At 49.0% G+C, this 18,668-nt stretch overlaps 9 protein-coding genes across 9 annotated transcripts; 4 read left to right on the plus strand and 5 right to left on the minus strand.

Moving 5' to 3' along the window:
- Nucleotides 1–240: 240 nt before the first annotated feature.
- Nucleotides 241–2,409, plus strand: N7503_008549 (DUF726 domain protein; the record flags this gene model as incomplete). Its single annotated transcript, XM_057068096.1, has 1 exon — nt 241–2,409. One exon carries the CDS (start codon nt 241–243, stop codon nt 2,407–2,409), a length of 2,169 nt encoding a protein of 722 aa, XP_056918951.1.
- A 766-nt stretch (nt 2,410–3,175) lies between these two features.
- On the minus strand, nt 3,176–5,121 carry N7503_008550 (uncharacterized protein; the record flags this gene model as incomplete). Its single annotated transcript, XM_057068097.1, has 3 exons — nt 3,176–4,753; nt 4,809–4,973; nt 5,023–5,121. The coding sequence occupies 3 exons, from the start codon at nt 5,119–5,121 to the stop codon at nt 3,176–3,178; spliced, it is 1,842 nt and encodes a 613-aa protein (XP_056918952.1).
- A 1,318-nt stretch (nt 5,122–6,439) lies between these two features.
- N7503_008551 (OSTA/TMEM184 family protein) lies at nt 6,440–8,118 on the minus strand (the record flags this gene model as incomplete). Its single annotated transcript, XM_057068098.1, has 6 exons — nt 6,440–7,087; nt 7,143–7,292; nt 7,343–7,468; nt 7,525–7,777; nt 7,829–7,973; nt 8,025–8,118. The coding sequence occupies 6 exons, from the start codon at nt 8,116–8,118 to the stop codon at nt 6,440–6,442; spliced, it is 1,416 nt and encodes a 471-aa protein (XP_056918953.1).
- A 550-nt stretch (nt 8,119–8,668) lies between these two features.
- On the plus strand, nt 8,669–10,308 carry N7503_008552 (Zn(II)2Cys6 transcription factor; the record flags this gene model as incomplete). Its single annotated transcript, XM_057068099.1, has 3 exons — nt 8,669–9,289; nt 9,336–9,473; nt 9,529–10,308. 3 exons carry the CDS (start codon nt 8,669–8,671, stop codon nt 10,306–10,308), a joined length of 1,539 nt encoding a protein of 512 aa, XP_056918954.1.
- A 388-nt stretch (nt 10,309–10,696) lies between these two features.
- Nucleotides 10,697–11,698, plus strand: N7503_008553 (NAD(P)-dependent alcohol dehydrogenase; the record flags this gene model as incomplete). The annotated part of the gene is made up of 1 exon (XM_057068100.1): nt 10,697–11,698. One exon carries the CDS (start codon nt 10,697–10,699, stop codon nt 11,696–11,698), a length of 1,002 nt encoding a protein of 333 aa, XP_056918955.1.
- A 294-nt stretch (nt 11,699–11,992) lies between these two features.
- Nucleotides 11,993–12,740, minus strand: N7503_008554 (CFEM domain-containing protein; the record flags this gene model as incomplete). Its single annotated transcript, XM_057068101.1, has 3 exons — nt 11,993–12,420; nt 12,471–12,609; nt 12,660–12,740. 3 exons carry the CDS (start codon nt 12,738–12,740, stop codon nt 11,993–11,995), a joined length of 648 nt encoding a protein of 215 aa, XP_056918956.1.
- A 2,111-nt stretch (nt 12,741–14,851) lies between these two features.
- N7503_008555 (uncharacterized protein) lies at nt 14,852–15,295 on the minus strand (the record flags this gene model as incomplete). Its single annotated transcript, XM_057068102.1, has 1 exon — nt 14,852–15,295. The coding sequence occupies one exon, from the start codon at nt 15,293–15,295 to the stop codon at nt 14,852–14,854; it is 444 nt and encodes a 147-aa protein (XP_056918957.1).
- A 391-nt stretch (nt 15,296–15,686) lies between these two features.
- Nucleotides 15,687–16,355, minus strand: N7503_008556 (putative DNA polymerase delta subunit 4; the record flags this gene model as incomplete). The annotated part of the gene is made up of 3 exons (XM_057068103.1): nt 15,687–15,830; nt 15,885–15,952; nt 16,016–16,355. 3 exons carry the CDS (start codon nt 16,353–16,355, stop codon nt 15,687–15,689), a joined length of 552 nt encoding a protein of 183 aa, XP_056918958.1.
- A 554-nt stretch (nt 16,356–16,909) lies between these two features.
- Nucleotides 16,910–18,486, plus strand: N7503_008557 (arrestin C-terminal domain-containing protein; the record flags this gene model as incomplete). The annotated part of the gene is made up of 3 exons (XM_057068104.1): nt 16,910–17,219; nt 17,310–18,194; nt 18,244–18,486. Exons 1-3 carry the CDS (start codon nt 17,142–17,144, stop codon nt 18,484–18,486), a joined length of 1,206 nt encoding a protein of 401 aa, XP_056918959.1. The 5' UTR covers nt 16,910–17,141.
- Between the last annotated feature and the right edge of the window lie 182 nt (nt 18,487–18,668).

Raw genomic sequence — 18,668 nt, forward strand, 5'->3', positions numbered from 1 at the left:
TATCGATAGCTCTACATGTATGAATTAGTCTCAGACAACTATTCAAAACAATCCATTCCGATTAGCAAGTCTGAGTACAGCTTGTGAATTACTCGCCGTTTTCGTAATTTAGCCGACTGCTGCCTCAGGCAACACCCGAAAGAGCCAAGCATATGCTGGCCCCTCATCACTGCCAACTTCCATCACTCCTACCACTCTTGCTATTTTGTATATCTGCAGTTCCTTTGATACTCATCGGTAATGTTTAAAAATCTCAAAGAAAAACATGGCCACTTTTTCGAGTCAAAAGAGCCCAATGCATCCACTCCGCCTAGCGAACGCGGTCAAGATCTGACGTCAATACTGGACCGATCGCAACGGGCCGACCTCACTGTACTCGTCGCAGAAATTGCAGAGTCAATGAGAATTGGTATTCTCGAGATTTTCGAAAATACCGAAGAAAGCTTGAATAAAAGTCCAGCCCCTCCTACACCGAAGGAGGAGGCGGAAGAGGAGCACGAAGATGCAGGACCACCGCTGCCTCCGAGGCCGGATGGTACTTCTCCGGCGGATGATAAGAGCCTACAACCTTCCAGGGCCGACATGAGGAAGAAATCATCAAAAGCCCGAGCTAAGAAAACAGCACTCTCACACTTTGAAGATTGGCGAGATGCTGTTCTGCTGCGGATCGGCGAGGTCGTCAACAAAGATGATGACAGCCAGGTCCAACAGCCAGATAAAGACCCAGCGACCCAATCGGACGATATTCCGTTGGGTGAAGATACTAAGCGAATGGAAAAACTGGCGGAGATATATCATCCCATCGAAACACCATTGGCGCAGCTACCCAAAGCGACGAGGCTGCTTATTCTACACTCCCTTCTCTTATTATTGCTCAGTCTTGAGCATTACAATGCCTATTCACGTGTTCTGATGCTCTATACTGCATCCAGTCTTGGTATAGATATCAAAGTGCTGAATGAGGACGAAGTCAAGGTAGCACGTGGACTTCTCGATACTGCGCTCGCACTATCAGATCCAGAAGCCAAACAGCCGCCCAAGAAAAGCAATGATGCCCGCAAATGGAAAGTCGGTATTGCATCGGTCGCTGGTGCTGCTCTAATCGGTATTACTGGTGGCCTAGCTGCCCCATTGGTAGCTGCAGGCATCGGTACTATGATGGGTGGTCTTGGTCTGGGCGCGACCGCTGCTGCGGGGTACCTCGGTGTTCTGGCTAGTAGCGGCGTGGTGGTTGGTGGACTTTTCGGCGCATATGGAGGACGAATGACGGGTCGGATGATGGACAAGTATGCGCGGGAGATTGAAGACTTTGCTTTCATTCCCACTCGAGGGTCGCGCAAGCGGACAGTGAAGGAGAGTGATGCTGCTCGACAGGATCATCGGTTACGAGTTACTATTGGTGTTACTGGATGGGTGACTGAGGAATCTAACTTTGTGGTTCCTTGGAAAGTCATTGGAGCTGATTCGGAGGTGTTTGCCTTGCGCTGGGAGATGGAGTCTTTGATGAATCTCGGCAATGCCATCTCCTCGTTAGTAACGAGTGCGGCGTGGTCGGTTGCCGGAAAGGAAGTTCTGTCTCGTACCTTTTTCTCGGCAATCATGAGCGCAGTCATGTTACCTCTTGGTCTTATGAAAGTTGCCCGGGTCGTCGATAACCCGTTTAGCGTTGCTAAGTCCCGAGCCGACAAGGCAGGCGAAGTTCTAGCAGATGCATTGATCAACAAAGTCCAGGGAGAGCGCCCCGTTACTCTGATCGGGTACTCCTTGGGGTCTCGCCTTATATTTTCCTGTCTCCAGCACCTGGCCAAGCGAGGAGCATACGGGATCGTCGAATCAGTCATTCTGATGGGCTCGCCAACACCTTCAGATGCAGAGTACTGGCGCCGCATCCGCAGCGTGGTCAGCGGACGAGTAGTCAACGCCTACTCAGAGAATGACTCTGTACTAGCCTTCCTGTACCGCACCAGCAGTCTCCAGTATGGAATTGCCGGACTCCAGAAAGTCGAAAACGTTCCCGGCGTCGAGAACATCGACGTTAGCGAGATGATCAGTGGCCATCTCCGGTACCAGTTCTTGCTTGGCAAGATCATTTCATCCATTGGACTTCAAGACATCGATATTAGCGAAGTGGAGCGCGAAGAGGCTGCACTAGCAGCCGAAGACAAGAAGCAAGAGGAACAGCGTGTCAACAATGAGCGTGAGGCGGGCGTGACAGATCGTGATTCATCTGTTGCACGCGAGACCCTCAACAGTCAAGATGGCTTTGGGGAGGAGGCACGGATGCAGAAGCAGGTTGAGACGCAGACTCAGGATCATATGACTAACCATCGCATTCACATGTTGGACTTGGACGATGAAGATTACTCTTCGCCTTTGTCGGATCAGCCGGGAAAACATTCTGCTCTGTGAGATATGATCTACGATCAAGGATTTAACCTTGCGATGAGTATATCATGGTTGAAGATATTAGCATATTTCGAATGAACCCTATTCATCAGTAGACATCATACAACCAATGGAACCCATTTCTTTGAATACCGCTTTTTCTCTAACGGTTATTGGTTTCCTCAAGATTGTAGTGCTCATCGTTTCGCTTTTGCTCACCGACTTTTCTTTAAGCAGTATTGTTACCCAACACGAACGTGACCTGCTTAGAAATATCCTGATGATACATACCCCTGTCTTATTGAAAAATTACAGCTTAACGACAGTATGTACATGATGTGTAGGACCTGATCGAGTTTGACAAGGGTAGTGTGTTGAAGTGTTCAAGCGAGAATTCCAAGGTTTGCAAGCATGGAAGTATTGTGCTTTGTCGCCTCTCTGGTGCTCCTTCCGGCAGCTTTTACATGGCCTATTCGCTAAGGCATTCATCAAGTCGAAATGCGTTGAGAGTAATGTTTTTCTGCCACAGGAACTGGCGCAATTCTGGATCGGGGCGAGCCGTGGCGGCCCCTAGAATCCCGGCCGTCACTAGCGTGGCCCCCGGAATCGTCGATAGCGAAATCAGGGCAACACGGAATCGTGAACTTACTTCTTGAAAAAGTTTGGTTATCTGTGAATTATGATCTGTACTGGATTGTTCAAGGTCGCTAAGAGCTTCCTTTTGGTATCCAAATAATTACAAACGCAAATGCTAAGCTATAGTACAATTCGCTATGCAAGGGTGAGCTATTCAGCTTTCTCCGTTAGGAAAGTCATGACTGCTCTGGACTTGGCTCTCGGTAGGACTAGTTGTCGATACTGGCAGATAATTCCACGACTTCGAAATCAAATCGTCATAGCACCGGACGCCGTACTGTTTCAGGATATGTTTATAACAGAACAAGGTCCAGGCAAGTGCACCTGAAAAGACGCCAGCAATGAAAAGTTTAACAAGTACGCTGGTGCCTTGTTTTGTCTCGACGCCAACAATTTCATGGACCAAAAAGGCTTCGGGGTCATCGGCTTCGGGCAGAGTTTCACCAGTCCAGTACTGTGGACTGGGGGTGCGTAGGCGAGCAGACACACCCATTACCTCCATGTCCGCATCAAGGGCCTCAACAGAAACCCAGTCCATGAAACCTCGGGCAATAAAAGAAGTCTCGAATCCATCTTTCTGAACAGTACCGATTTCTGTCCTATTGCTGGTCGAATTTGCTTGCGCGAAGAATCTCCAGTGTGCGATGTCAGTGGCACCATTCCAGCTGACGTGGAAGACTGTCGAGAGCTCATGTCCATCGATGCCGTATGATTCAGACAAAAGCGTCGGTGGGGAAGAAGGGCGGCCAACCCAGGGGTATTTGTAGCATCGGTATGAATCGAATCGTTTGGAAGCGAACTTGGCCTCCATGAGCAGCCTGCCATCGGCCGAAAATTCACTGATATAGCTCTGCGCAGACCAGTGAGCGAAGACGTTGGTGTTGGGAAGTGTCTGCATATTTCCACGGCGCTCAGTGCTTCCTCCGTCCGGTCGCATATATTGACGAAGCAAGGTCGCTTTCATTCTCACAACGTCTACGTTCACGTACATGGCTGATGAAACGTTTTGTTGGACATTGAGACCGATGGCGCCGTTCTGCATCAATGAAATCACGTAGTTTGTCTCGTTCACGGCGATGAATCTGGCGTCGTGCTGGCCGAAAAAGTCAAAGTCCTTTGCAAAGTTATTCTTCTTGCCGCCAAGACGCCAGATAATATGCCCATCCTGGCCGGAGATAAGATATATCGTGCTCGTGTGTCGGGCAGAGAGCAGATAGTCACCGTACGGGCTTTTCTCGACGGAATTGGCGTGCATGAAGTCCGAGTCGAGGTATGCAATATTCGTCACATAGCTTTCATCCAAGCCGACTTTACCGCAAGCGCGCCAGTCCACGATCCTTTGTGGCGTCATGTTTCCCGGACCCAGAAGGTCAAGCTCGACGAATCCAGTGCCTTTCATGCGCGTTGATACCTCTGGCTGGCCAAAATCCTCAAGGGTTTGGACCTCTACACTGTCTAGGATCATAAGGGCCTTCGTCCCATGTTCAATCACGTTAAACTCGTGGGCGTCGATCTCAGAAGACGAGAAAGTGATGTTGCGCTCTTCGTTGTAGTGATTATCGTAAATCATCACGGAGCCATTGGTCACCGGGTTATACGGCTCGTAGCCCAAGATCCAAGCCATATATTTCTGTCCTTCAGAACCAGGCACACCCGCAGTTGCAAGATCGATCATTTGGAAGTCCTGTGAAGGTCTATTATCGGACTCTTGCGAGCCGGCCCACACCAGGACCTAGTCACGATAGTCAGTATATCAATGTAGAAAGGAAACATGGATGAATACTAACACCATCCTGATCAAAGATATGGGGTCCTGTCTGGTACGGGACCCATTGTTTTGATTCTGTATCGCCGAGCCAGTTCCAGTAAGGTGCAGTAAACCAATAACCTGGAGCTATGGCAGAGCGATCATAATGAGTGATGTTCCATTTAATTATGCGATGGTTGGGTAACTAGGGTTTCGTGAGCCCGAGGTTTTACCGGTGAAACTCCAAGACTTACGGTGCGATATTTGATAAAATCATCATCGTTGAATTGAAAAGGATTTTTTGCTGCGACACCGGAGATGAAAAGGAGAGAAGAATAGAAAAGAGAGAGCATCCTATGATCTATGAGGCGCTAAATGAATGATCGGCCCCAGGAAGATAAATTCAGTAACAAGAGAGCAGAAAACGAACCAAAAGTGAAGGAGAGAAGTTGAATAATGGAATGGTTCGGAGAGAACCTGTTATCCATTATAGACTCATTTTTTTGCCCTTTTGGCTGGCACCTCAGCCACCACTCGCGAGAGTATTCCGATTTTAAGAACCGGAGTGACCGAGACTATAGCAGAAATGGTAACATGATAAGCGAACGGTATCCATTTTGAAAGCAGTCGGATCACGGATAAGGAACGTGGCTCGGGCAATCTGGTGCTTTTTCTGATTGATGAGAACTTGAGCCGAGTTCTAAGTTCCACTAGTGACCACATCGTGGTATGACTGTGGGGCGGGTAACCAAGCTTTTTCTCTCCTGGGTGAGGCTAGCCGAGGCGAGGCTAGGCGAAACGAACGAATATGCACCGAAGTAAGTGGGGAGTGGATCTGCTACTGCTACTATTGAATTTGCGCGGATACCGGGCCAAATAGCCTTGTTAATGACTACTCAATTCTCGGCCCTAATTTTCATCCGATTACCACTCGCATTCGAGAAATATTCTATCAGAGCGTATTGTTGGTGAGACTGATTTCGATCCATCCTATACCTATCAGGTGGTAGGTAGGGATTGTAGGTCGGCATAGGCTAGACCGGTATTAAAGCTAATAAGCTCGTTCGTAATCATCATAGATAAGCAAAGAAAGTATTTAGAGGGAAGAGTGTCTTATCAAAGAAAAGGGGTGTCAGACCGAGCGGAACCTATCCCGACTGTGGGTTCTTGCTGACCTAGTTCACCTGATCTAGAGTGATTCCACAAAAGCTTGCGGCTTAAGTAAATAAACCGACGGTCGCTCCGATAATATTGCTCAACTTTCATTATATTAATGGTAACTTCGGGATCAAATGAAGCTAAATATCACTTAAATGAACCGTTTCTGCCAGGCGTCCTATTATAAGGCCCGTATTGTACCAAATGGCCATTCAAAAGGCTTAAAAAAAACTGCATCATGTAGTAATTTAACTTGTTGTAAGGCCTCCAATTCAACCAAAGACACGCTATCTCTACAGTAGCTTTCAATTCAATGCGGTCTACTCAATGGAATATATACGCTAGCGCTTTCATTAGTGGGTCCCGAGAAAAAAAAAAAAGGCAGTCGTTGGGGAGGAAGCAGATTTCGCTAGTGAATGTATCGTATCGGTGCATGAAAAATCTATATCGCAGAATGCTAAACAATAATGGACCAAAAGGAAATCAAGCTTCGATCACCAAGATCAAGATCCACTATATCTCTCTATACGGACGCCCATACGGATCCTGCCCCCACTGCGCATTCCCTCCCAAACTACCCTGGACGTGCGCATATCCGTCTTGCACATTATGTGACTGGGCCGGGTACTGCACCTGACGAATAAGAGGCTCGGACTGCGCAAGCTGAACCTGCTCAAATGGCTCGTTATGCACATAGCCACTCTGTCCACTCTGGTTTGGCCGAATGGCCAGCAGCTCAGCCTCTGATTGATTTCCCTCAACAGAAGCCTGCTCACTCTCTCCCTCAACATCCTCTTTGAAGATACGTTTCTGATTCCGCACATGAACATGGTGCAGAGTCCTGTACATAGACTGTACCTCCCGGAGATACTCCATCGGATTATAGTATGCGAGCCAGGCGTGAATGCCGAATGGACCACCCTGGTAGCATCGTGGTACGGGCCTTCCGTGCTCATTGACTTCTGCAAGCTTTTCTTCGGAGTCGGTCGGTGATTTCTTTACGCGGTAGACTTTTGTGCTGAATGCATAGCGAATAAAGATTGCGAAGGGGACCATTTGGACGCAGATTACCATTGTGGGAATACCCATGTGGACATCTGCGTAGCTGAGTTTTGAGGTTTCTTTGAAGATTTTTGAGGATTCGAGGATCATGAAGGCGATCTGGAATTGAATTAGAGGTCAGGCTTAACTTAACTTACCGAGGGTAATGACTAACCTGTTCGACAAAAATAAGACCGACCATGAGCTTGAAAGACAATAGCTTCATCAATGGCTTGTGTTCCTTCATATACTCCTTTGTGTTTGCGTAGAATCGAATGACGGCGTTAATAGCGATGGTGACTGAGACTTCTTGAATAATCTCGAGCTATGAACCCGTCAGTCATCAGTTGTCTCCCGTCAGAGCGAATCACATACCCAGAGGTGAGCAAAAGCCGGTTTGTTAGATTCAAGACAGTACCGATCAAAGGCCGCTGCAATACACTGAAAAACAGCAACCCAAAAGGTGACAATGGGGTATTGCAATGTGGAATAGTAACTAAGCTATCTCGGGCATGGTTGTCAGCATTGTATCTCAGGAGATCGAAATCGCTACTAACCTTCAACCAGGAAATACCCTCCCTGTATTGATTCTTTCTAAATAATTTCTTCACTTTGAGCTTCCCGAAGAACTCGTCTCGTTTTCGCTCGGTCGGGGAAATGAAATCAATCAAAAGCATATGAAAAGCATAAAGCGCAATAGCCTGGAATACTTCTGTCCATCCTTCTAGGTAGACGTAGGAGTTGGGGAAGGCGATCGCTAAGTAGGAGAGAATCGAGAAGGCGGGAAGCATATGAACAATTCTCATAATTCTGATTTTATTAGCATGCGAACATGGAAGATAAGTCATCTTTTGTACATACTTGACTTGTTCGCTGGGAACACTGCAGCGACAGGCATGCTCTGCCATGAGACTGAATATTAATACACAGGTGATGAATGTGCATACACCAGAGACAATCAAATTGAAATGGTAGAAGGTCATGCTCCCCAGAAAGGGATCCTCGACTTCCATTCATTAGCTGAAGGTATTTATTGTCGGTTTCATTTGCTACACACCTTCTGTGAGATGGGCCGGCATGGGACATGTTTCATTTTTCAGATAATCCGATACAGACCCCCGAGGGAGGAGAGATCCTGTGAGTGGACCCATATTGCTAGTGAAATTGAGTCCAAATGTGAAAACCAAGGTATACGCTAAGCAAAGCCAAGCCTTGGGGAAGCCAAGATTCTCGTGGAGTGATCGAGGTGATTTAGAGAAAATTTCAGGGTCTGCTCAGGCAGGGGCTTTATATTCAAGGAGACCGGAGTAACTACGAACACTATAAAGGACACTTGAAACTGTTGGGGCCCAAAGCCTTGTCGATCCTTCGCAAAGTACGTTCTGGTCTCACGGCTGAGATGCATAGATAACGCACTAGAAAATGCGGACTCAGCCCTGCAATGGCAAATGCGGAGCCAATAACCCGCCTCAAATGTACGATCGCACTGCCCGTTAATCACACTAGATGACGGGTAATATTGGGGGCCTGAGCTAGTCTAGCTACGGTAAACTGTTCGACGCCATTTAGGGGCGCCAAGGCCGCTGATCGTGTCCGCGAAGCTTAACCACAACATCTCAATTACCGATCCTGTCGCGGGATTGCGCAAATTTCCGGTTTCTACCTGCATAGACCTCAGCCAATGAAGGCTATACACTCCCCATGTCCAATTCCCGTGGCCCTAGCAAAGGGTGCTTTCGGTGCCGAGAATTGAAAGTGAAGGTTTTGCCCCCAATTTTTGACAAGCGGTGTACAGCGCTAACAGCCCCTCTGCCCCAGTGTGACCAGAATAAACCCTGTCAACGATGTCGTAAAGCGCAGAAAGAATGCAAGTACCAGGATGAGTTTGATCGGCTTCATCGGGACCAGTCGAATCATGCGAAAGAAGCTGCGGAGACGAAATGGCGTCAGCGTGCTGATCCGATAAAGAACTGTTTAGCACAAGTATATTCATCGACGGAGGCTTCGCCACGTTTAGAGACTTCGCTGTATGAGCAAGCTTATCGTCGGTTCTGTTATGATTTTGTTACTCCGTTTCCTGGGGCCCTAAGCAGGCTGCCTCAGTTGTTGTTTGAGAACCCGCCTGAATCTTGTCTGTGCTCTGCTGTGGCGGCGGTGGCTTACGCCAATTTTCACAGCAGATGCAAATCTGATGAGGCTAGGGAGGCAGCTGCTATATACTATGGCAAAACACTACAACAGTTTGCTGCGGTTATGTTAGACCCTGTGCAAATTCAAAAAGATGACAATCTCTTGGTTATCTTCCTCATGAGTATGTATGAAGTAAGTGTATAGATCTCGGAGGGTTCCTCGAGTTTCAAGTTAACAGGTCCAGATGCTTACTTCATCCACACGAGACGGGTCGTACCTGGCTCATTTGAATGACGCTCAGTCGGTTATTGCGCACCGAAGCGGTTCCAGTCTCCAGGATGGTAACAATCATCTTGCACTGTTATGTACGCATATGGTGAGTCACCCCTATATCTCATCTAAGTTGTAATCTTTGGCTAAGCTTCTTGCAGATAGTATGGTACTTGACGGATCTCACTTCTCCACCGTCGCTCCTGGCCAGCTGGGTACAACAGATCCCTTTCGACTCAGCTCTCAAAAAGCGGCTGACGTGCCTAATTTCCGCTACTGCGGCCATTTGTGCCAGGCTAAAGGAGCACTCCGGCGCTGAAGAAGTCTCCGAAATCCCAAATTCAGACCTCAAACAGGCTCTGGAAGTCGACCTAGAGCTTCAGAAATGGACCTCAGACCTGCCAACGGAGTGGAAGTACGCTGGAAGGAGCCCTATGACCCACACAAGCCGCCCAGATTGGGCCAAAAACTTACTTACGATGCCCGGCTCGCCCGATTACATGCAGATTTACTCCAATGCCTTAGCAGCAAGTGACTGGAACATGTATCGCGCCACCCGCATTCGACTTTGGATCCAAATCCTGAAATATGTATCCCGATATCCATCTGAGGTTAATGCCCCCGCGCTCGAAGAGCGAGGTCTTAGTGTACTTCGCACACTGACTGGTGAGATCGCCGAGACAATACCATACTCGATCACTCTTTCCCTGAATGGCTCAGGAGACCCAAAATCCCCAGAGGATATCCCAGGCATTTTTGCATATTCCATTCTATGGTCCACTTTTACATGTTTCGTTTGCTACCAGAGCGGCCTACTGGAGAAGAACATATATAAGCACCGCACTATGTGGTTTGGGGCGATGCTACGCTTCCTACGCGACACAGCAGGTATCGCTAAAGTAGAGGTTTTGTTGGCAGACAAGCAATACCAAGCAACATAGAGCCATAAACAATGTCCCAACCAATAAAATCATGGTCCCCGAATACTTTGATTGTCCCCACACTAGGAGCTATGACCACCTCAACCGCCAAACCTTACGATGATCTCATCTCTCGCAGCAGCTACCCAAAATCGTTAGAAATTTGACAGGGAGTTCACAACAGCACGATCGAAAGTGTGGACCCAGTCTCCACAACTACTGTACAGCTGTCCAGCCAGCTGATCACTTCCCATCTTCAAAGCCTCATTCGACTCGAACTCTGGTCACCACGTCAACACCCTGCAAACGCGAAATTCGGCCCCAATTCAGCACCCCTGAAAACCAACCAAAAACTCCACTTATCACATTTTACGGAGTACACCCAACCGAAATGGCCTCGAACCCCACAATGAAGGCATGGCTCTACAGCCGCACAAGCGGCGGTCTAGAAAAAAACATGCATCTGGACCCATCGGCACGCACACCCCCACCCCCAAAATCAAATGAAGTTCTCGTCCAAGTCCTCGTCGCATCCCTAAACCCGGCAGACTACAAGGTCCCCGAGATGTTCTTCGGTCTAGCTGCAAAGTTAGTGATCGGCACACCTGCCTCACCAGGAATGGACTTTTGCGGACGCGTAATTGCGACAGGATCATCCGTAACGCGCTTCACGACCGGCCAGCTCGTCTTCGGGTGTGCAAGTCGCCCGGTGAAATTCGGGTCCCTGGCGGAGTGTCTATCCATTTCTGCGGATTTGATCGCGGCGGTTCCGGAAGGCGTTTCTCCCGATCAGGCTGCTGGGATTGGAATTGCGGGACAGACGGCGTTCCAGTCTTTAGATGGGTATGTGAAGGCTGGTGATAAGGTATTTGTTAATGGTGGCTCTGGTGGTTGTGGGCAATTTGCTATTCAGATTGCGAAGGGGATGGGTTGTCATGTTACTGCTACCTGCTCGACGAGGAATGTTGAGCTTTGTCGTGGACTTGGAGCTGATGAGGTTATTGATTATACTGCTGAGAAGGATTTGAGTGCTACACTCCGTGAACGGGGTGTTATCTTTGATATTATTCTGGATCATGTTGGTTTACCTTATGATCTTTACTTTCAGTGTCATCACTTTTTGAGGCCTGGAGGTGTCTTTTTGCAGGTTGGTGGTCATAATATGATGGATACTCATGTGGCGAGAGTTGGATGGCCTTCTTTCCTTGGTGGTGGAAAGAGGAAGTATAAGATTTTCTTCTTTGCTAATACGCAGGCGCATGTTGTTGCTATTGGAGAGATGTTGCAGAAGGGGACTTTGAAGGTGCAGGTGGATAGTGAGTATGAGTTTGAAGATGCTGTGAAGGCGTTTGAGAAGTTGCGTTCTGGGAGGGCTAGGGGTAAGGTCTTGGTGCATGTTTCTAAACAATGACCGGATGAGTTCTGTACAGAGCAGTCCTGAACCAAAAAGTAGTAAATTAATAACTGTTCCTTAGGAGATTCAATCAAGCGGCTTCCATATTTGAGTAACTACCAGAGTAAATTATTACGTACAAACATCCTCCAAAATCAATTGTATTAAACGACTCGAATATACAGTATCGACACCATGACATCCTTAACATATTAACCCCATATCAGCAACAGCAGGCAATTGGTGTCATACCAATGATGTCCAGTCCCGCTCGACTAGAACACCAATGATAGACACATCGAAGTAAATATTTTACAGGATGTAAGCGGCGGCAGCAGCCATGACGGCAGCACCAGCAAGGTTACCCTTGACATTGGCACCGGCGTTGTAGGCGGGCGAGGTGGTAGCTCCAGTGGCACCGGTAGTCTTGGAAACCAGCGGGGTGGAAGTGCCGGCAGGGGTTGAGCCCGAGCCCGGGCTGGGAGTGGTGGATCCAGTGGGGGCCGCAGTGGTGCCGCTTGAGCCAGAGCTCGAGCCAGAGGCAGAAGCGGAGGCAGAGGACGACTCGCTGCTGGACATAGTCTCAGTAGTAGTCGCAGTAACAGTCTCACTAGCAGAGGTCGAAGTGGGAGCAGAGCTGGAAGTAGACGTGCTCTCACTGGCGGAGGTGGTCAGGATTGGGGCGAGCGAGATAGGGACGCCGGCGGAGGAGCATTGGGCGACAACAACATTCGAGACGGCTAGCGGGTATATTAGTATGTGATACTATTGGAAGACATTGCATACATACATGCTTGGTCGGCGACCTTGCAAGCCTTCTCAACGCAAGGAGTGATGTCGGAGATCAGTTGAGGCTTCGCGCAGTGGCAGGCGAAGTCAGTCAGACCCGAGCATCCATCGCTGGTCAGGGCAGAGACGAAGCAGTTGAGCTGGCTTTTGTTAGTGGGGGTGTATGAGATAGATTGAAAGCAGCTCATACCGAGCAAGCAGGAACGTCAGGGAGCTGAGCGTTGGCCAAGCCGGCAGCAACAAGAGCGATCAAAGCGTGAGAGAACTGCATGTTTGCTGATGAATTTTCAATAAAACAGATTGTTTGTAATGCCGGAAGCGACTGTCAAGGCTATAATGAGCGAGGCGATGATCTGAGTAAAAGAGGACCTGAGGTCAGACAGAGGATACAATGGCCTTTTATAAGCTTTGGGCTTCGTGCTATATTCCCACTTGGCGATCTATTTTCAGGGTCGTACCGGTGTCTCTTATCACATGTTTCCATCGGAATAGGGAAATGAGCATCTAGAATGGAACAGGGCCGCGGTTGAGTAAGGTCTTTGTGGCTGTCAGCCGGGATCCCTGAACGCCGACTGTAAAGCCAAGACCATGACTGATGCCGGACCCTGAATTGGGCCCGGTTCTTTGAGTTGGAATAGATTAAAACTTGGTTCGGGGTAGGCATACGCCACGAGTCATTGGCTCCGCAAAGTCGGGGTTAAGCGAGACCTGTACAGAACCTTGTTCCCTCGACATAGTGTACCCAGTGCTACCAATCAGCTGTGTCATGCAGTGTCCCTTCATGGTTAGTTGCACAGCAAGATCAGGGTGCCTTGTCTTTAATTTCCACTGTCTCTGGATGGCCTACCAAAGCGTGGTAGGATAGACCGCGTTAAGCCCGAACGGTGTTAATGTAGCGCATACTGCATCAACACTGCAGGTCGCCACTTGTCGAGAACTTTGTACGTAATGAGACTAGTGGTATACCGTTCAAGTATGATTTGACAGTGGAACAAAGGCTGGGTAGGTTACGTAGCTACGCCCTTGGCATGCATTGTAGGCAACAATGCAAGTAGAATGAACCAACCAAGGGTCCTGAGATATAAAAACAGGCTTCGAGGCAATTCTGCAGTGGCACCTGGCTGCCCTTTCATTGAGGAGTTGGAGCAATTCCTTTGGACCGTTTAAGAAACGGTATTTGCGTATCACAGAAACGTAGGGCAGGTAAATCTGGGGAAAGACACTAGGCCCTGACTTGCAGCAGCGTAGCATCCGACTAACCCTAATCAGGCTTTGATCCGCCCGATGCTTCCGGCCCACCAGTGTCATCAATATATTTAGTTTTTTGGGTTGCACGAGATGTTTATTATCATTTTCATCTTTGCAGGGTCTGAGGGATAAACAATGCGGTCTAAACTCGGGCGAGATGCGGAATACCCTATTCAGGAGAAGATTTTCTCAGTAACATCGCATCGTCAATTCATTTTCCAATTTATGAGCAGAATGTGCGGGAGCAGGCGTGGACTTCCCCGGGAATCTGGATCCGTGGATCTTGGTGGCGGGATACCCCGCGTGGGCCCTCCAGGTCAACCAGTCTAATTGGCGATATATTGTGTGCCGCCCAGATAATAATGTCGATATGGAGACATTGTACCTGCATACAGAAAGGGTCCGTGGTCCGCTTCTCTGTAGATTGTGTCTAATATCATGAACACTTGAACGGAACATGTTGGTGCGGATCTCATTTTGGATCAGGCCACCGAGCCCACAGGATCACAGGTGAGACATTGTGGCGTGGGTGTGCTCCGCAGTCTCGGCTCCAGGACCCTCCAGGGACAAAAGACCCTTGGACAGTCAATCGGTGGAAACCACGCCAATACGCTAGCCACTGGCGTCGCTAGGGCGTCAGGGACGGAAATCAGCGATCACATGAAGTTGTTCGGTAAACGTTCGACGGCTCGGCGATAGGAAAGCAGGGGTGGAGGCAAAGTCAGCTTCTGTGACGTGCGTGATTACAGAATCAGGATCATTTCATTTCTTGGTTCACAGGGCTTATTCTTTCATTGCATTGTGGATTCTTGTTGATTGATTGCGGGGGAATCCGGGGCGTGACAGCTGAGGGGATCCACTATGTAAGTCGGCCTTGGACCTGATTTCCCCCTTGCCAACCCCATTGATTAACCATAAATGTCCAGTATTGAAAAATTACGAAAAAGCCTCCGTAGGGATTATATTGTTCACAGACGGGCGTTGAACCATATCAAGTAATCATCAAATTGCTACATCAGTCAGAGTTCTTATCCAAATTTGCACCGACATGAATGCGCCAATCCATCAATTAACAAGCTCCTTAATGACGCCTCCAATACGACCCATACAAGCAGTACAGAGTAGACACATGAATCAAAGCTCGTTATCATCATCACCATCATTGTCCATCAAGTCCATCAATCTTCTCTCATTAATGAGCGTCAGCACGCGTGCCAGCACGTGTCCGTCATTTTTGAGATTGACTGCGACGAAGGCAGTTTGAGCGGCATAGCCAGATACCGTCATCGATGTATCGATTGACTCGAGAGCTTTATTGGTGGTGCCAAGGAGGTCGATAAGGGCAATTGCGATATTGTGGAGACTGTTCTTCGTTGCGTCGTCTTGTCCTGGTGCAGTGTTGATCGCGCCAAGGAGCCCGGTGAGGGCAATCGTGATTTTGCGGACATCATTCTTTGCGACCTCTTGTACCTCTTGTAGACATTTGAAAATGTCTTGTACTTGGCGCATTTGCTCGCTTTGGGCCGTCATGGCATCTAGGCACTTGTCTATCGCAGCCTGTGCCTCATGGGTGGACATACTGTTTGGCAGAATTGTAGATATTGGAGAGGTTGACTGAGTTATGATAGATGGGGGTTGATGAAAAGTGACGGACTGATAGCTGACAGATGAGATTGGTTGTGGGTTTAATTATGAGGGATGTAGATGGGGAGTAATTGTACTGCCATTTATAGTACTTGCTTCCACGGTTGTTTGCATATTTGCTAGAAAAAACTGACTAGAATCATTTTGGATTCGGACAGGGCCCCCAGGTCCAGCTGTCGACTATCAAGGAACCGTCTACCAGGGCTTGGCCATTAAGTTATCTCAGACCCATAGTGATCGCTATTGGGGGAATCCCATTGGTATCTCATTGCTAATTGTAATAATTTAAAACGTCATATGCAAGTCCATGAGCTTGGCTTTGTGTTCACCGAGAGATCAACGCCTCCATATGGGAAGTCTCGGTTATATCTTCACCCTTCAAGAGGACGGTTAAAACCTCGATCGGCGGGTTCAGGCCTAACCTGTGCGCACGGCGCCATCGCTGGGTCCGATCCATACCGATACATGGCTAGAAACTCATCAGTACACCAAGGTATATACTGGTCGTGGCGCAATCACATACCCCATATTGACTAGACATATCGAAGTTCCGGAGAATCTTCTCCTCAAGGTTCACACCTCCTTGGTGCCCTGTAGTAACGCACAGTGTCAGTGAAGTCCCTGGCATTAGTGGCCCAATTCAACCAAACTCACATCGGGGTGGCTCATCGCTATTTTTGTCTTTCCAGTATTTCCGCAGGTCTTTCAAGGATACCTGCAAAGCCTGTTTCTCTTCGGCTGTTTGAATCTGCTTGGGCTCAGGCTGGCGAACTGCCAATTCGGTGACAAGGGGTTTCGATGGCTCGGGGACCACAACATGTTCGGGCTCAGGGGTGGCAGATGCGGATTGATCGGCCTTCTGTAGGGCTGTGGAATCAAGATTCTTCCCCTTGTGTAGAGTGGTTGGGGTGTTCGACGGCTTGGTCACCCGGGACTGGGAGCCGAAGGTAATACGGGACTGCGCATTGGCAGCTGCACGGCGACGAGGCGGCATGGTGACTTGATGATATGGCAGAGGTTCAAGAGTTGTGACAATATGCAGTGGCCGATCTGCGATGATGTGACGGTGGGGTTGATGATGTACAGGTTCGGAAGTGGAGCGTCATGTGTCGCCTGGCAACCGCAACCAGAGAAAAGTTAGGTTGGCCAAAGCGTCCATGGTTCACTTTCCGGGCCCAGATCTATGCAGATGTATACAAAGGATTAAACTCAATTTCTTTCTTCTAAGCCCATTGAGATTTAATCTGCAGGTGGTTTGGTTTCTTTTTTTCTGGTCTTGGCAATGTGATATAGCTGGTGGATCTAGTTTCCTAAACTATGACGTGCCAGGGTTCCTGAGTAGAAACGAGCCTCCCGAAGGCAATTTAAACGCAGATAGTCTTAAAATCCGTCCGCGGTTGAATGGTATTGTAGATCTGATCTCTAATTCATGAGATCAATGATGCAATCGAGGCTCAAGCTAGCGGCGGTAAAATGGGGCTGGGATTCGCCCTTTGATCGTCTTTTCTTACCATTCTTGCCCCCCACATGAACCATTTAAGCTAATCTGCGATTCCCGACCGCTCTCCACACCTCTCCTGTCCCAACCCTGATTCTCAAGGGACTTTCTGTCACCCCTCGAGCAGACCCGAAAACAAGAGATCATCTCCGAGGCCCATAGAGCAGCCGCATCGACCCTTATGAACCGTGCGACACGGCCCCGGTCTAGCTCGCAGGTTCCCCACAACTTCCTCGCGCCCCCTCCGCGTGCCCATGGTGGTGCGCGAAACCCGCTATCGAGATGGCCGCCTTTGTGCGCGTTTCAGGCCCAGCAAATGGTAATTTTCTGATCGGTTACCCGGGCATATCTGCAACCATGGTAAGCGCCCACACAACCGCTCTGTTGCGGGAAGTGAAATTCGAGCTCCCTTGGCGGTCAACGACATGGCTAACCACTCATCCTATCTAGCCTCGGATTGAAGGGAAAGTTGAGATCCGTCCGAGTGTTGGAATTTCTGCGCCGGTCAATGTCTCCCTTGTCACCATTGCCCTCCTCCGCCGCGAGACCATCCACCCATCTGCCGACTCCGTCACGAAGAAGCGCCTTGCTCCGCCTCGCAAAGAAATCACAGAGATCGTTGGCAAGGAAATGCTCTTATTTCGATGTCCTGCAGGCAAGGAACATGAAGAAGTCATCGCCATGGATCTGCCGTTTGTGCTATTTATTCCGTTTGGACGTGGGGGCCGCGATTCCTCACGACGGGTACCCCCAGCGAGCTTACAGCTACCCAGCCGCACTGCCGAGACATTCTACGAGATGATGGTGATGGTCCAGCAGGGTCACTCCGAGCAACGGAAGTATACCTTCCCAGTCCCGATTGCCCGCTACGACACACTCTCTACCTTTGGCATGTATAATCGGCCCGAGTCGGCAGAGCGCGTATCAGACCATTTGGTGACACTGGCCATCTCACTCCCGCGGTGGTCCTACGGACCCCTAGATCCGGTCAGTGTTTATGTAAAGCTGTCACCAAATCAGGATTGGATGGGTAAAGCTCGCAAGGTCACTATCAACAAGATCACGATCGGTATTGATGAGGAGATTGTCTACAATCATGAGGGTGACGAGCCCCAGCGCAAGGTCAAAACTTTGGCTAAAAAGACCGACCCTGTGGGTGTGCGATTACCCCAATCGGGATACCTTACGAATATGGGACTTGTGTTCCCCGCAAAGGATATGCGAGACTCGGACGGCATCTTACCACGCAATCGCACAGCGTTTCCCATGTATGGCGTGAGCGGGTTCACGACCACTGGCTCTTTGTATAAAATCGAGTATTACCTCACAGTTCGAGTAAGTCGTCTGATGTGATCATAAGCGACACAAATCTAATCATAACCAGGCTCACTTGACATCTGCACGAGATATTACCATCAGACAACCGATTGTGGTTTGTCCACTTGATCATGCCGGTTGTAAAGAAGAGATGGAGGCGATCGAGCAAGCAGCTCGAGATGCAGCCCATGTCAACCCTGATAACCCGATGCTGCCACTTCCGTCGATCGTGCGACCCAATGACCCCAATGCCCTCAGTCACATTGGCGTCGCCATGGTTGCAAACCAGAAGAAACTACTAATTGACTGAAACGCCATCTACGAGAAATTGATCCTGATCCTCCAAATGAATACTCTCAAATACAAGAGTACACTAATTGGTTCTCCGTGTCAACACGGAATTGACACGGAAGAAACACCCTGTGGCCAGCTCCACCACAGCTCAAGGCCAGAGGAGACTAGCCCCCGGCAGTCACCTTTGTGGCACTGGTC

This window comes from Penicillium pulvis (genome assembly GCF_028828015.1).
Source record: "Penicillium pulvis strain IBT 33274 chromosome Unknown contig_7_segment1_segment0, whole genome shotgun sequence".
NCBI classification, from domain to species: Eukaryota; Fungi; Ascomycota; class Eurotiomycetes; order Eurotiales; family Aspergillaceae; genus Penicillium; species Penicillium pulvis.